We start from the raw sequence: 14,952 nt of genomic DNA, 5'->3' as shown, positions 1-14,952 counted from the left end.
CTCTTAAAGCATTGACACTTTGAGTTGGGAAGGAGGGGATTCATGCAGAAGCCTAAAAAGATCAAACTGCTTAAATGAATAGAAAGATGCTATATTCATGCAAGTGTGATGCATTTGTAATCATTTTTGAAACATGCACAGCTGTTGGAATTCTAATTTTTCATTCTGGTTTATACCCTACTAGCTGAATACCCGTGCTCCGCTGTGAAACTATGTGATCGGGCTTGATAAATCAACACTTACAGCTTGAAAATTAATGATTAGTTACAATTGGCCTCTTCTCTCCCTTCCCTCCTCACTCTTGCCCCACAGAATCCTCTCCTCTCCCCTTCTCTCTCTCAGGCATGCCCCATAGAGACCTCTCCTCTCCCCTTCTCTTCCTCAGGCTTGCCCCACAGAGGCCTCTCCTATCTTATTTCCTTCTCTCCCTCAGGCTCCTCTCCAAACTCCCAGCCCGCAGGCCAGATGAGTCACTCACTGGCCACGCCCAAGTGGTACTTGGAACAGAGTTATTTGGGTTGGGAGGGGGAGTGGAATGTCTAACACCTTAGCATCAGAGTGTGTTAATAATAATATATTATAATAATATAAGAAATATATTGATGATCTAATGGTCATTTCGAAAAATGCTTTCTCAGCGAGCACCTAGAAGCCAAGAGGAACATACGTGCCAAATTTCAGTTTTACGGTTCTGGACATTTCATGATGCGTGAGTGGCATTTCGCTTTGATATAGATAGATAGATGATAGATAGATAGATAGATAGATAGATAGATAGATAGATAGATAGATAGATAGATAGATAGATAGATAGATGATAGATGATAGATGATAGATAGATAGATAGATAGATAGATAGATAGATAGATAGATAGATAGATAGATAGATAGATAGATAGATAGATCTATCTATCTACATGGGGCTCCCCTTGAGATGCACCCGAAGACTGCAGCTGGTCCAGAATGCGGCCGCGCGGGCTATCATGGGGAGTACTAGATACTCCCACATAACACCTCTCCTGCGCGAGCTGCACTGGCTACCTGTGGTTTTTCGGGTGCGTTTCAAGGTATTGATTACCATTTTTAAAGCGCTCCATGGCACAGGACCTAGTTACCTGCGGGATCGCATCCTACCCCATACATCCCTGTGATGATTCGCTCTCACAGGGAGGGACTCCTCCGGGTGCCGTCCACCAAGCAATGCCAGCGGGCGGCGCTCAGAAGTAGGGCCTTCTCTGTGATGGGCCCAACCCTCTGGAATGACCTCCCCCCCCCCCCCGATATTAGAATCACCACTGATCTCCGCTCCTTCCGCAAGAAATTCAAGACCCACCTGTTCCAATTAGCTGGCCTGGCCCATTTATAGTCCTATTCTCTAATCCTCCTGGCAGTTATTTTAATTTTGGGGTAGATTTTGGGGTAGATTTTAATGTTGTTCTCTAATTTTATTATTACTGTACAGTTTGTATATCGCCTCCTCTATGTATATGTATGTATATGGTGTTTTAACTCTGACTGTACACCGCCCCGAGTCCCTTCGGGGAGAGGGAGTGGTTTATAAATCTAAATAAAGTAAAGTAAAGATAGATAGATAGATAGATAGATAGATAGATAGATAGATAGATACATACAATACAATTTCTCACTTTCTGACATGAATAATATTACTTGCGAGCATTAAAAATTCCTTTAAAAAAAACCAGGAAGCATATAGATTATTTTGTCAGCCAACAGGAGCTCCTCTAATTTTTAATGTTGATATTACTGTTTCTGAAATGCAGAATAAATTTATCAAGGCAAATATGTTTAACTCACTTTGTGTGCAATAGAGACCAGTCCATCCTGGTGTACATTTACACTCTCCATCATAAGCACTACAGTGAGCTCCATTGTGGCAGTTGCATGTATGAATACAGTTTGGGCCCCAGTGAGAAGGAGGGCAAGCTGAAACAGAACAAATCAGTTAGCCTTATTACAGTACAAAAATATGCAGAATAAATATGAATTTTGTCCGAGATATTGTGCATAAAAAATTATTCAATTTTTAAAGAAAGTGTTTAAAAACATAGCAAGTGAGAAGACTACAATGAGACTATCAAAATTTTGGTTTACTTGGGTTTTTTTTTTAATGTCCTCCATAATGAACAATTTGCTGTGGAGAAGGCAATGATGAGTAAGGCTTGCCAAGTCATACATATATTTTAAAAAATCAGAGTTTTATGGAAATAATTCAAAAGGCTTTTTAAAGTAATGGGGATACTTCTTTCTTTCAATATTATTCCTTTCACAGGTATGATATAAAATGGATATTCCTGGTTTAAAAGTCAACCTTAACATTCAGTATATCTCCTTTCCTTCACTGGCACATTCATTTCTTCCAATTTATCAGTTGCTCATTGGTAAGGAAATAAGAACTATTATCATTTACCAAGAGTAGATGAAGACCAAGGTGGACAACTGTCCAGAACTGGACCTAGGAGAGAAACAACTGACTTGGAAGAAAGGGGATGCAACACTATTAAGTCATGCCCTCTTAACTAACTTTCCCAATGTTTCCACTACCATATTCCTGGAATCTAATCTAAGTCCACCCCATTCAGCCTGTTCCATTCATCCATTCCATTAGTATTGAGGACCCAGATTGTTGGGAGCAAAATGCTGACTGTAAACTGCTTAGAGAGGGCTGTAAAAGCACTATGAAGCTGTATATAAGTCCAGGTTTTGCTTGGACTATTGCTATTGACCACCATATGCAGAACACATCTGAAGATAGGTGCAAAAGATTCATTGAGTTCTACAAACCAATGGCCATTTTGAACAGGAGTTTCTGCCACCCTCTCACTTCTGTTGCAAAGATCATGACATTTCTTCTTGCCGGGCAGCCAGGAAGATGCTGCTTGCACACAACAGTTTCCTCAGTCTGTACTCCCCTTGAAGAGCAGCAGAAACCCAGCAAGCAAAGACTTAAAAAGTCCTCCAATTACATATTCATATGCATACATAAGAAATGAGCCAAGTCTACAATTGATCAATGAGATAGGTAAGCAACCTGTGAACATTTCTTCTAAGGCTTCCAATTACGTTTGCTAGTAGAGGACTGAAGAGTGGACCTCACTAAATGAGCCCGTTGTCAGTGAAAGATACTGTTGGAAGGAAACAGTAGCTCTCTCCCACTTCTGTACTATTTGCCTTAAGTATATGCCTTCTATACTAGTCTCTTCTGTGCCCACTAATTTTGTCAGCTAATTTCAATCAGAAAGACTTCATCACCAAAAGCATGTATCTCACACACACACACACACACACACACACACACACACCAAAAACCCCTCTTTAAATAAAGGGTTTCTACTTCTCAAAAACATTGGCAACAGTATGATGGCAATTACTGTGTACACCAGGGACTACATTCTTCTGAAATAACATTTCTCAGTTTTCCCACCTTTCTAAATTATTTTCACTTTCATTCTCTACACAGTGTTTTCTTATCCCACTAGTTGTTACTGTATCTATTTCTCTCTTTGGGAGGCAATCAGTTGGAACTAAGCTTCATTCATTTCAAGTTGTAGACTGTTTCTCCCTAACTTTGTTCTCTACTGACAATTTCTATTTACTGGCCCCCAATGATTCGCTTCTCCTTTTAGCTGTGCCTTGCTGTACTTTCGCTAGATTAAATCTTAAATTTTCTTTAGATGAATGGATGTGTGCAAAGCTCAGTATGCCAGCTACTTCTTCAATACAGTCCAAACTCTAGTACCATCAGCCTGCCAACAGTTCAGTACTCTAATTGGCAACCATCTTGTTCTCTGAACATTCTGGGGTCAGGCCTGTAGTTATGTTCCTTTTAGGATATTTGGCCTGCCACACTTTCTATTAATTCACTATGCTATTTCATTAGTGTAGAAATTGGGAGGGAGGAATAGAAAGGAGTAGAGTTGTAGAATGTGTTGTTTTCATTCCTTTATAGAAGCCAAGGTCATCTTTTGTTTCCACACCTCTGCACCTGACCGGAACCAGCTGGGTGGAGATACCAGCGTGGCCGAAGAAGATTGGACCATGTGATGGATTTGTGGGTGTGGGGAAAAGATCATGAACTTTCAACTGGGTGGAATCCCAGGAAGTTTTCGGATTTGGGATTCCACAGTTCGATACCAACATGTCTGTCTTATTAAATTGGAACCTTAAGGATAGCTCTGACTTGGACTCTGATTTAATTCTGCATGATATTTGGAACGCTGACATCTGGTCTTTATCTGAGTTTTACTTATTAGTTAGCAAATGGCCAGTAGGTGAACACACAAAGGTACATATTTTTTTCAGAAAACACGTGAGACTACATATAGGAAAGAACTTGTATCTTTGAGAAACTTGACTTCCCTCCAAAACACTAGGCATGCGGCGGGTGGGGGGACCCACACTGTTTTAGTCTGTTACAGCTGTGCTTGTCTTTATACACTTATCAAGGACAGTTCCATATTTTCCAGTCTCTTCTTTGTGAACGTTTCCATGGATAAAATACAGGAATGTTTTTATTTATTTGTAAAGCTACTGAATTATTTATAGAGTTTATATTAGTGGCTATGTTGTAAAGTTTGATTTTTTCAAATGTGGAAAATGCACGTGGCATATATCTCACACACTATTAGTTATGTAAATATAGTGAGATAAATTAGCCATGCTGCTTTAATCATTTTATTTGTGTGGGAAAAGATTTTATGAATTAAACTCTAATGAAATATGGCCCAAATAGAAACTTCCCAAAGAAGGAAATGCTAGTACTTACGCTGGGAGCAATCACTACCAATCCAGCCAGGATAACATTGACAAGACTTGTCAATTGGATTGCAAGTTCCATTATTTGTGCATGTGCAAACCCCTGCACAGTTCTTTCCAAATCTTCCGCTGGGACAAACTATAAAAATAAAATACAGAGGTCATGAATGTTTATGCTTTTAAACTTCTGCCTTGTGGTTAGAATGCAATATTGCAGACTAAATCTGCCCACAGCCTAGAGTTTGATCCTGACAGGCTCAAGGTTGACTCAACCTTCCATCTTTCTGAGGTTGATAAAATGAGGAACCAGATTTTGGGGGCAATATGCTGATGTTCAAAATCACCCAAAGAGTTCTCTAAAGCACTATGGGGCATATATAATAGCTATCATTATTGCTATTGCTAATTTTTATTTTTTAGATACGTTTATATTAATAGTCAGATGTCAGTAGTTATCTTTTTTTTTCTATAACCTTTGTTTTTCCCATCCATTTCTCTGGCTTCCTTCTCTTTATCTTTGCAGACTTCTCACATTCTCTCATTATCCAGGATTCACTCTTCTGTCTGTCTTCTGTATATATCTTTGTTCTTTTTCCCTGCTTGTTTCAGTGTGGTATATTCACCATGCTGCTTCTCTTTGGTCCTTGTTCTCACTTAGCACTCAACAATCTTATTTCAGTAAGTAAAATATCATATATGGAAAACTATTTCCATGACTTATTTTTTGTTAGCACAAGGTAACCAAAAAATAAAAGGGTCTGGAAGTATTTTTTCTGATTAACAATCAGCTTTCATGAGCTGCAGTTCACTCCATCATATGATGGTTGAGAAAGATTTTACCAGACTCAGATGATGATGAAGATGACGAGGATGATGATGATGATGATTGCCACAGGGTGAGCCATGATTTTTAAAGAATACTTATATGCATTTAGATATAAATTTTATATATAACATGGAAGATGATTCTTGAAAATGCAGAACCACCATTTGGATCTAATTTTTTGACTGTAAATAATAGGATGCTGAGCTTGTCAATCAGAAATGTCAGCAGTTCAGCGGTTCGAATCCCTAGTGCTGCGAAACAGAGTGAGCTCCCATTACTTGTCCCAGCTTCCACCGACCTAGCCATTTGAAAGGACGTAAAAATGCAAGTAGAAAAATGGGAACCACCTTTGCTGGGAAGGTAACAGCGTTCCATGCACCTTCAGCATGTAGTCAAGCTGGCCACATGACCAGGGAGACATTTTCGGACAACACTGGCTATTCGGCTTTGAAATGGAGATGAGTACCGCCCCCTAGAGTCAGGAACAACTAGCACATATGTGCAAGGAGAACCTTTACCTTTATGTATCATTTACTGATTGAGGCTATGTTGCTCAGTACCGCAACTCTTACAATGATTTGTACAAGCCTAGCAAATAAATGTGTTACAAGGACAAAACTGCGAACAGTTGTTGGCATTATTTGGTGATATTACCTTCATTACAGAGAGCTCCAGTAAAACCAGGTAAACAGTCACATAGTCCTGTCACATGATGGCATGGGCCACTGCTGTGAACACAGTGGGGACAGGCCTGGTTACAACGATGTCCATAAAATCCAGGAGAACAAACTGAAAGAAGAAAGATGCTATCATATTCACCTTCCACACATACTTATCTAATCTAAAAGAACTGAGCTAAATTCATTTGGACAGATTTGGAAATACTGGAGAGGCTCTAGTTTATGCAGATTTCTTTCATACAGTTTCAAGTATTCAATCTTCTCCCAATGAAGCTGGTCTCCTCATCCATTTGAGTCACCACTGACATTAGGGACATACCTTTTGTTTTCTTGCCAACATTATGAAAAATATATACTATTGCTTCTTTCAGGATTTGTTTTCAACTTCCAGTGATTTCCCTTCAAGGTAATAACTATTTGAGATTTAAAAACAGCTTGATACACAATGAATTTTTACTTTAAATTGCTGTTATTTTTATTAGTGTCGCTGTATATAAAACCATTATGTTCATAATTTAATGTTTCCTTGTCATAATTGTCACTACAATTGGGTAGTTTAAATATTTTTCTCTGTACAAGAGCAAGTGCAGACAGCTGCACGCTGCTGTTTGTTTTTGTTCCATTCATGAGTTAAAGAAAAAAATCCTATTCACTCTTATGGCAATACACCAGTCCTTTCTTCAGAGAAAAATTTGAATTGACTGAGGAAGAAATAAATTGTTGGGTAGAATTTATTTCTTTACAACTCTAATATTCTGGCATTCCTTTAAGGAGCAATCAATATATTAACAAATGTTTCAAGTTATTAAACAGCAATTAACATTGACAAGACTAACTTTTGCCTTTACATGTTTAGAATTGTCTAGAATTCTAACCAGCCTGATGTGTTTGAAAGAGGTTCCTTAAGAAGGCAAAACAAAGCATTCCAGTCACATCAAATTTTCAGTTAAAAAAAAAAGCCCACCCATAATTTCTCCCTTCTCTCTTTATGCAAGTTAGCTACAGTTGTGTTAGATACTAGCTTCAGCTATAATGGTTTCCACCAAGGTCCTTTGTTCTGGCGGGAACAGAGGTTTAATCTCATTGGTCGAAGGATCTGACAGCTCCCTATAAAGGGGCTGCTGTCAGACTCAACCTTCGCTGGATTGTACATAGTTGCTACTGAGTTAATAAAGAGCTGTTGTTACTGTTAGCCTGTGTGTGCCTTTCCGTTACCCGATCTAACAAGTTGTATAAACATAATTAGTGCAACTATCCTTTTTAATGCAATATTGTCCCAAATATACTAAGAATTTATCCTGTCTCATATATAATAAACAGAGACTCCAGGCTACATTTATGTTATAAGGCCTTTACTTCATTTAATTTACAGTGCTTCAGCATTAACTGAATGATTAACTCTGAAAGTCATTAGAGATGGTAACAATTGTCGTTAGTCTTGCAAACCCCTGAGTAGCTTCAGTTCAATTCAATGGGGTTGATGTGGGAGTAAATTTGATGGATTAAACATCCCATAGATAAAGGGATGGTTTAACATTAATCACTCAGATTGTTTTGTTAATTAAGAAGTACCCATTTCTATAGCTTAGTACCAATTTCTATACCTTAGACTACTACATAAATTTATGAGTCAGATTTCAATTTCTAATAACTAACATAAAATGCTTAGAAGAATTAAAATGATAATAATAAAGTCATATTTTTCCAGCATTCAGAGTGAGGATATGTGTCCTTTTACAATGTATGATCGCATGATAATATAAAGACATAATAGATCACAGAAAATGTCCATTCTTTGGTAAGGTTTTATGGATACTTTCAGAAAAAGCTTATTAATAAAAGAAGCACAGTTGGAAAAAATATATGTTAGGATGAGGGTGCATAGAGACATGTGAGTTAGAGCAGAGAACAGTAACTAGATATAGTGGGAAGTAGATAATGAAATGTTAATCAATACAATTGCATTATATTATATACACAATATTACCGTATATTGTATATTTTATTAATACAACTGTACAGGTATGTTAAGAAATAACCCCCAAAGGTGTGATTTTAAAATAGGATTTGACTCCTACACCATATAATTGGGTCATTTATTGCCACTATTTTGTTTCAATTGGTTCTTCTTAATCAGTATCCTCTTCCTTTTCCATTATTAGGATTGCTTTTAAGTATAGAATTATTGCTTTTTTTCTACTTTAGTTTTTTTTTTATCATATGTTTAAAGAATAGTCTCTGAATCTTTTGTTTCAATTTGTTTTTAATAAGTAAAAAAAATAATTATAAATGTAGGCCATCAATAGGCAAACAACTTTCTCCTATTTATGTCTTCTAAGTGGAGTCTGCTTTATTTATTATTGATTAAACTGCATTTATATGCTTTTATATATTTTTAATTTATATACCAAATGTATATTTAGTATTACTTTTTAAAAAATAAATCAAGTTTTTTTTAAACTGGCTAATCCCATTTAAAGATTTTGTATTTTTTTTCTTAGCTATTTTAAAATAAAAATGTGGAAGATTTTGGACCCAGATTGTTGGGGACAATGTGCTGACATTGTAAGCTGCTCAGGGAGTGCTGTAAAGCAGGGGTCCCCAACCCTCAGGTCATGGACCACCAGGAACCAAGCCATGCAAGTCAGTGGTGGCTTTCAATTTTTTTTAGAACCTCTTCTGTAGGTGTGGCCTGCTTTGTGGAAGTGGCTTGCTGGCCATGTGACCAGGTGGGAGTGGCTTGCCAGCCATATGACTGAGTGGGAGTGGCTTGACAGTCATGTGACTGGGTGGGCGTGGCCAACCTGTAAAATGTGGTGAAACTCACTCAACAACGCTCTTGCTTAGCAACCAAAATGTTGGCTCAGAAACTCTGGCATTTGAAGCACGCAAGTCTTAAAGCTGTCAAGTTACAAGACCCTTGCACCCCTAACCCTTTAGGGAAAAAAACCCAGGGGTGTTCAAACTTGACAGCTTTAAGACTTGTGTACTTCAACTCCCAGAATTCCTCCTCCAGTCATGTTGGCTCAGGAACTCTGGCATTGAAGTGTGCAAGTCTTAAAGCATTCAAGTTACAAGACCCTTGCACCCCTAACTCTTTAGAAAAAAAACCCCAGGGATGTTAGATAGGACTCATGGAGGCGGGCAGGGCGATTGGTGAACCAGCCAATCAGTGAGCAGTGAGCGGGGCAAGTGTGGTGCGGACGGGTGGAGGAGGGAGTTGGAACTGGTTCTAAACGGCACTGTAGATTTGTGGAACTTCTTCTATAGAAGAGGTTAGAACTGGCAGGAATCCACCCCTGATGCAAGTGAACAAAACTCCATCCATGCACGTGTGGAATCCAGGTAGCATACAAAACTATACACTCCTGTTCCACTGAAAAATCGCCCTCCTGGTCCCTGGCACCAAAAAGATTGGGAATTGCTGCTGTAAAGCACTATGGAGTAGCATATATATCTACGTGCTATTGTTATTGCTATTGCTAATGCAAGTAGCTACAAAAATTTGCAATTTAACAGGGGGTAAATAACTCATAATTGTTATAAAACCCAAGGTTGTAGCTACCAAATAAAACACATTTTTTCCATCAGCTTTCCTGTGGGTATTGTACCATTCTGAATAATTTATCCAATTTAACAGAAGGCAATTAATGCATTTCCTCCGGGTGTATATATGTGTCTATATGTGTATAAATACATAACTATGGTTTTTTTTTAACATTGGATTATTTATATGATAGATTTCCATATGAAAAAGTAGTTAGATTACTAACTCAGCATATCATTTTGTAGGAATGTTTTTCTATCATAAAATTGTTTCCTTATATGTTAGTATTATAAACATAATAAACTAGGAACAGGAAACTTACTTCTTTGACAAGTAGCACCCCTGTAACCAGGTGCACACTCACAGATTCCTTCATCTGGAGAACATGATGCTCCATTTTTACAGTAACAGGACAATGAGCAGTTTGGACCCCAAAGTCCTTCAGCGCATACACTGTCACAATGTATTCCTGCAAACAATCAATGTGTACAGTTATCAATAATAATACTAAAAGATCAACAAAGCTACCAGAAATAAAATAGTAAATGAAGTATAATGTAAATCTGGAGTTTCAGCATTATTTCCATAGACTTCTATACCCCCACTAACATATCAAGTGAAGTGCTAGACCAGTGGTTCTCAACCTTCCCAATGCAACCCTTTAATACAGTTTCTCATGTTGTGGTGACCCCCAACCATAAAATTGGTGTCTCGGTTCCTAAAACCATCGAAAATATGTGTTTTCCAATGGTCTTACCCCTGTGAAAGGGTTGTTCGACCCTCAAAGGGGTCCCGACCCACAGGTTGAAAACCACTGCCCTAGACTCTATGCCCCATATGACTATTCCTTTCTATCTAAGGGGAAGCTAGCAAATTTCAAAGCAAATAATGCTCATCTGAGCATAAAGGAGCATTGATGTAGAGATTATTTACGTATATCTGATTTTTTATTGTATTTGAAGCCACAACAAGTAAAATTTGGGTTCCTGTGATTAAAAAGAGCTTCTTGTTAAAACAGGGAAAGAATGAGCTCAAAGTCGGGAGAAAGGGGTAGAATAAGAAATAAGAAACCAAAATTATTGGGTGACCAAAATAAATAGTGATGTGCTATTCAGTTGATGCAATGATTGGATCAATTAGGTTTCAGATCAAGACCGACTACAGTAGTTGAAATTGCTTGCATCTGCAATTTATGAATGTGTTGCCTTAAAGCATTACATAATCGCAATGTATTGTGAATATATTATCTTTTGAATAGCTTAAATATCCCAGTTTAATCTATTAGAAGGGCAAAGATTAAATAATTCTAAATATTATTTGTTTATTTAAAATATATACATTGGGGACACAAAAAATCTAAACAAATAAAGGTTCACTTGATTGTGCAAAACAGGTCAATGGAAGTATATTGATTTGTTTTCTTTTACAGTTCATAAGTTCATAACATCATTTGAAGTGTTTGGGAAAACTACACTTTTCCCCCTTTTTAAAATCATATATTGTATATTATATCTGGAGTTATCATGCTATCCTGCTAATTTACATCTGTATTTGAAAGATATTAAAATAGATGTTTGTATGTTTTTTTTATTCTTTCCTTTCCTTTTTTTCTTAGTAGAGTAAAGCTAAGAAGAAGAAAAATCTCCTTTCAGCAATCCATATATTAACTCTTATGGGGTTGGGAACAGAATCCTGTTGGGAAAATATCTTTCTTGGTTAGAATAAAGGAGAATGTAGGTTAAGCCTATTATGACCCAGGTCTTTTTATCAAATTTGCTAGAGAAATAATGACAGAAATAACTGTAGTGGAAAATGCATCACATTGAAATTTGACAAGAACTCAGAAACTAATTTTATACAGGATACTGAACAAGTATAAAGGGGCTATTTTTCCTGATTGAATGAAAATTTGAATGGACTTTGAATTGACTGTCAAGATATAAAAGAAGTTGTACCATCAACCTCTTGCAAGCTGATTCTTGTCTAGCTAGCTCAGTTTTCTAAATCAAATCACAAAGTAACTTATTTTTCAATAGCTTAGAACAGACATTTTCTACTGGAATTTTAAATTCAGCCACCTATATTTGCAAATAAATTAAATTTCTTGTTGAATCTATGCTGGCTATCATTAGGTCCACTGAAAGTTGTGCAAACATCATACCTTAAAAATTTGACTGTGCTGGTACATTTTAAAAACATTAAACTTGAATGTAGAAATTAATGTACATAAGTTTGAAATAAGCAATTTAAGAGAATATTTTGCTACTGGGAGTAAACAAGGACAAAAAAAGAGAGATTTATTTTAGAAATTATTTTCTCGCTTTTTATGTTTTCATTCATTGTGTTTCATCCAATGTAAATATTCTTTTACTACACATCTCCCAAAATAAATCACTATTAAACTTAACAAAATTTATTTTTGAGTAGACAGATAGGACTTTCTGTTAATAAATTAAATAATTTATTTTTGGTTAACGCATAATATGATATGAATACATTATAAATACATTATTTGTTAGTTTAATTATCTATAGAAATAAGATAAATTAAACTGAAATATCATTTATAATTACACTTGTTTACAATCCCAAATTACTGTTTAGCCAAATAAATATCATCTACAGATAGCTTTAAATTTGTGTGTTCTTCTTTTCTCCTTCTGTGGCCCAACAGTGAGGAGAAGACTGGAAACTTCTATTTTTATTTTGCCTGAAATCTAAACTGTGCAATATCCTTCGCCCAGGAGTGGGATGAGAATAGAGATTTTGCAGTATCCTTCCCCCAGGAGAGGGGAAGGAATGGAGATTTTGCAATATCCTTTCCCCAGGAGTGAGGTGGGAATGGAGATTTTGCAATATCCTTCCCTCAGGAGTGGGAAGGGAATGGGAATTTTGCAGTATCCTTCCCCTGCCATGCCCACCAAGCTACGCCCACAGAACTGGTAGTAAAAAAAATTGAATTTCACCACTGGTATAATATGACTATATCTGACTGGCAATGAAAATGTATTATTTTTGTACACATGCAGAGCAATTCCCTGATGAATTCTGTTCTTACACATGTCTTTATTAATACATGTATTTAACTAAACACTGCTAAAAAAATTAGGAACACAAACAGGAAAAGGAACATATTTGTCCACATTCTTGTTTTGAAGGCCACATGTCAGCAAGCAACTCTGCCTTAATGTTTAGATATTTCAGCCCCTAGATGATTGCATGAGTACTTGGCATAGAAAGCTTTTACACTAAAAATTACACAGATGCTTCTTTTATATAAACCTTGAATATTTAAAATACATTTTCTAAAACAAAAGAATTATTAGCAAATAAGTCTATTAATTTCATTCCTGTTGAACAGATCGGTCAGGAAATGTTTTGCCAGGAGAATGGACAAAGACCTCTTTTATGGACTTTGCAAGTTGCTAGGCAATAGCAAAATGGTTGTGATAAACTTCAGCTAAGCAGCTCTGAAAAAATCCTCGAACTCAGAGAACTATGCCAAGAGCTTCACTTCTAAATTAGCATTCCTGTAGCACATACAATGGTGTGAATGAAGGGAATGGTTACTTGGATAATATTATTTATTCCACTAAAAAATTTGTAGTCTACGTGTAGTCTATATTAAAAAAAAACCTTTTCATATATTTTAGCAATAATAGTAATATTATTGTGGTAAAATTGACATGTGGAAAATCTAATCTCTGTACTGTGACGTTGAGATCCAGTAAACGATCCATATTGACAGCTGCTGGAGTGCACATTAAATGATATTTTATATATTTGCTCATGTTTCAAAGGTACAAACAAGTCAAAGCAAGGCCCTCTTCACAAACAGTAAATACTGGGGATTGTGCAATACTTCAGATTCAAAGGCAAAAATATGCTCTGCGTTGTGCAGGATTGCAAATGTGGCATCTGTCTACCCTTCCTTGAACCAAACATATTCTTTTCCAGGACTACAAGGAAGAGCCTATACTAAAACAATAGACAAATATCTATTTTTCTCAAGCAAATTCTGAAAATAATTGCTCCTGTCAAAAGGAGTAGAAGTTTTAAAATTAGACAAAACAAAACCTATATCAAGTCCCTTGAACTGCAAGGCGATCAAACTGGTCAGTCCTAGAGGAAATCAACCCTGACTGTTCTTTAGAAGGCCAGATCCTGAAGATGAAACTCAAATACTTTGGCTACCTAATGAGAAAGAAGGACTCACTGGAGAAGAGCCTAATGCTGGGAAAGATTGAGGGCAAAAGAAGAAGGGGACGACAGAGAATGAGGTGGCTGGATGGAGTCACCGAAGCAGTAGGCATGAGCTTAAATGGACTCCAGAGGATGGTAGAGGAAAGAAAGGCCTGGAGGAACGTTGTCCATGGAGTTGCAATGTGTCAGACATGACTTTGCAACTAACAACAAATATTGAGTTTGATAGATTGACCCATCCCTAACCAGGATTTTTGATTCTTGCAAAGGAAAAAAAAACTTAAGACTAGAATTGGTGCTGTTCCATTGAAATGTTGAAATTTCCATTGTGTCCTATTTATCCATACTATACTATATTATAATTAGATTTTGATTGTACTTTTGGCAAAATCAACCCTATTCTTAGCAGGGAATTCCACATTCCCTGGGAATGCATGGGTATGACTAAGGCTAAAAACCTAGCCATCAGTTTAGTTATAAAGCTATTTACATTAAAAAGATTCTGTAAATCCCTTGATTGAACAAAGCCATGATTGCTCAATATCTATGAACCGTTCTTCATAGCATATTAACAGAATAATAAAAATGGTGATAATAGAATATTGAATGAAATGTAAGAGGAATAAATAATAAAGAGTATAGAGAGACAGGGCTTGACATCGCAACGACACAACATGCAATCTTGGGGCTCCAGGATTGCTGTCAATATCTTTCTTCCTGGACGGTCCTTTTGGACATAAACTGTTCTGAAGGAACAGTGATAGAGAAGAGCATGTCCTGCTGATCTCAGGGACATCACAAAGTCCCTGATTGATCCAGGAGAAAGCTCTTTTTGCCAGCTACAAGAGAAGCAGCCAAAATGGTTGCAGAAGGTTGGGACAAGCCCCTGAAACAGAAGCAGTACAGGAGAGACAGTGTGTAGAA

The 14,952-nt window shown here is 36.9% G+C and overlaps 1 protein-coding gene across 1 annotated transcript in view; it reads right to left on the bottom strand.

Moving 5' to 3' along the window:
* Nucleotides 1-14,952, bottom strand: part of MEGF10 (multiple EGF like domains 10) — a 102,097-nt gene that overhangs the window by 14,885 nt on the left and 72,260 nt on the right. The window contains exons 14-17 of the mRNA XM_081942285.1: nucleotides 10,149-10,295; nucleotides 6,254-6,388; nucleotides 4,784-4,912; nucleotides 1,816-1,944 (exon numbers count right to left, since the gene is read on the bottom strand). Coding sequence (XP_081798411.1) covers nucleotides 1,816-1,944; nucleotides 4,784-4,912; nucleotides 6,254-6,388; nucleotides 10,149-10,295 — 540 coding nt within the window. The remainder of the gene's footprint in view (nucleotides 1-1,815; nucleotides 1,945-4,783; nucleotides 4,913-6,253; nucleotides 6,389-10,148; nucleotides 10,296-14,952) is intronic.

This window comes from Natrix helvetica (assembly GCF_964273705.1).
Source record: "Natrix helvetica genome assembly, chromosome: 2".
NCBI lineage: Eukaryota > Metazoa > Chordata > Lepidosauria > Squamata > Natricidae > Natrix > Natrix helvetica.
Note: the sequence above shows the minus strand (reverse complement) of the source record. Positions and strands in the feature narration are given on the sequence as shown.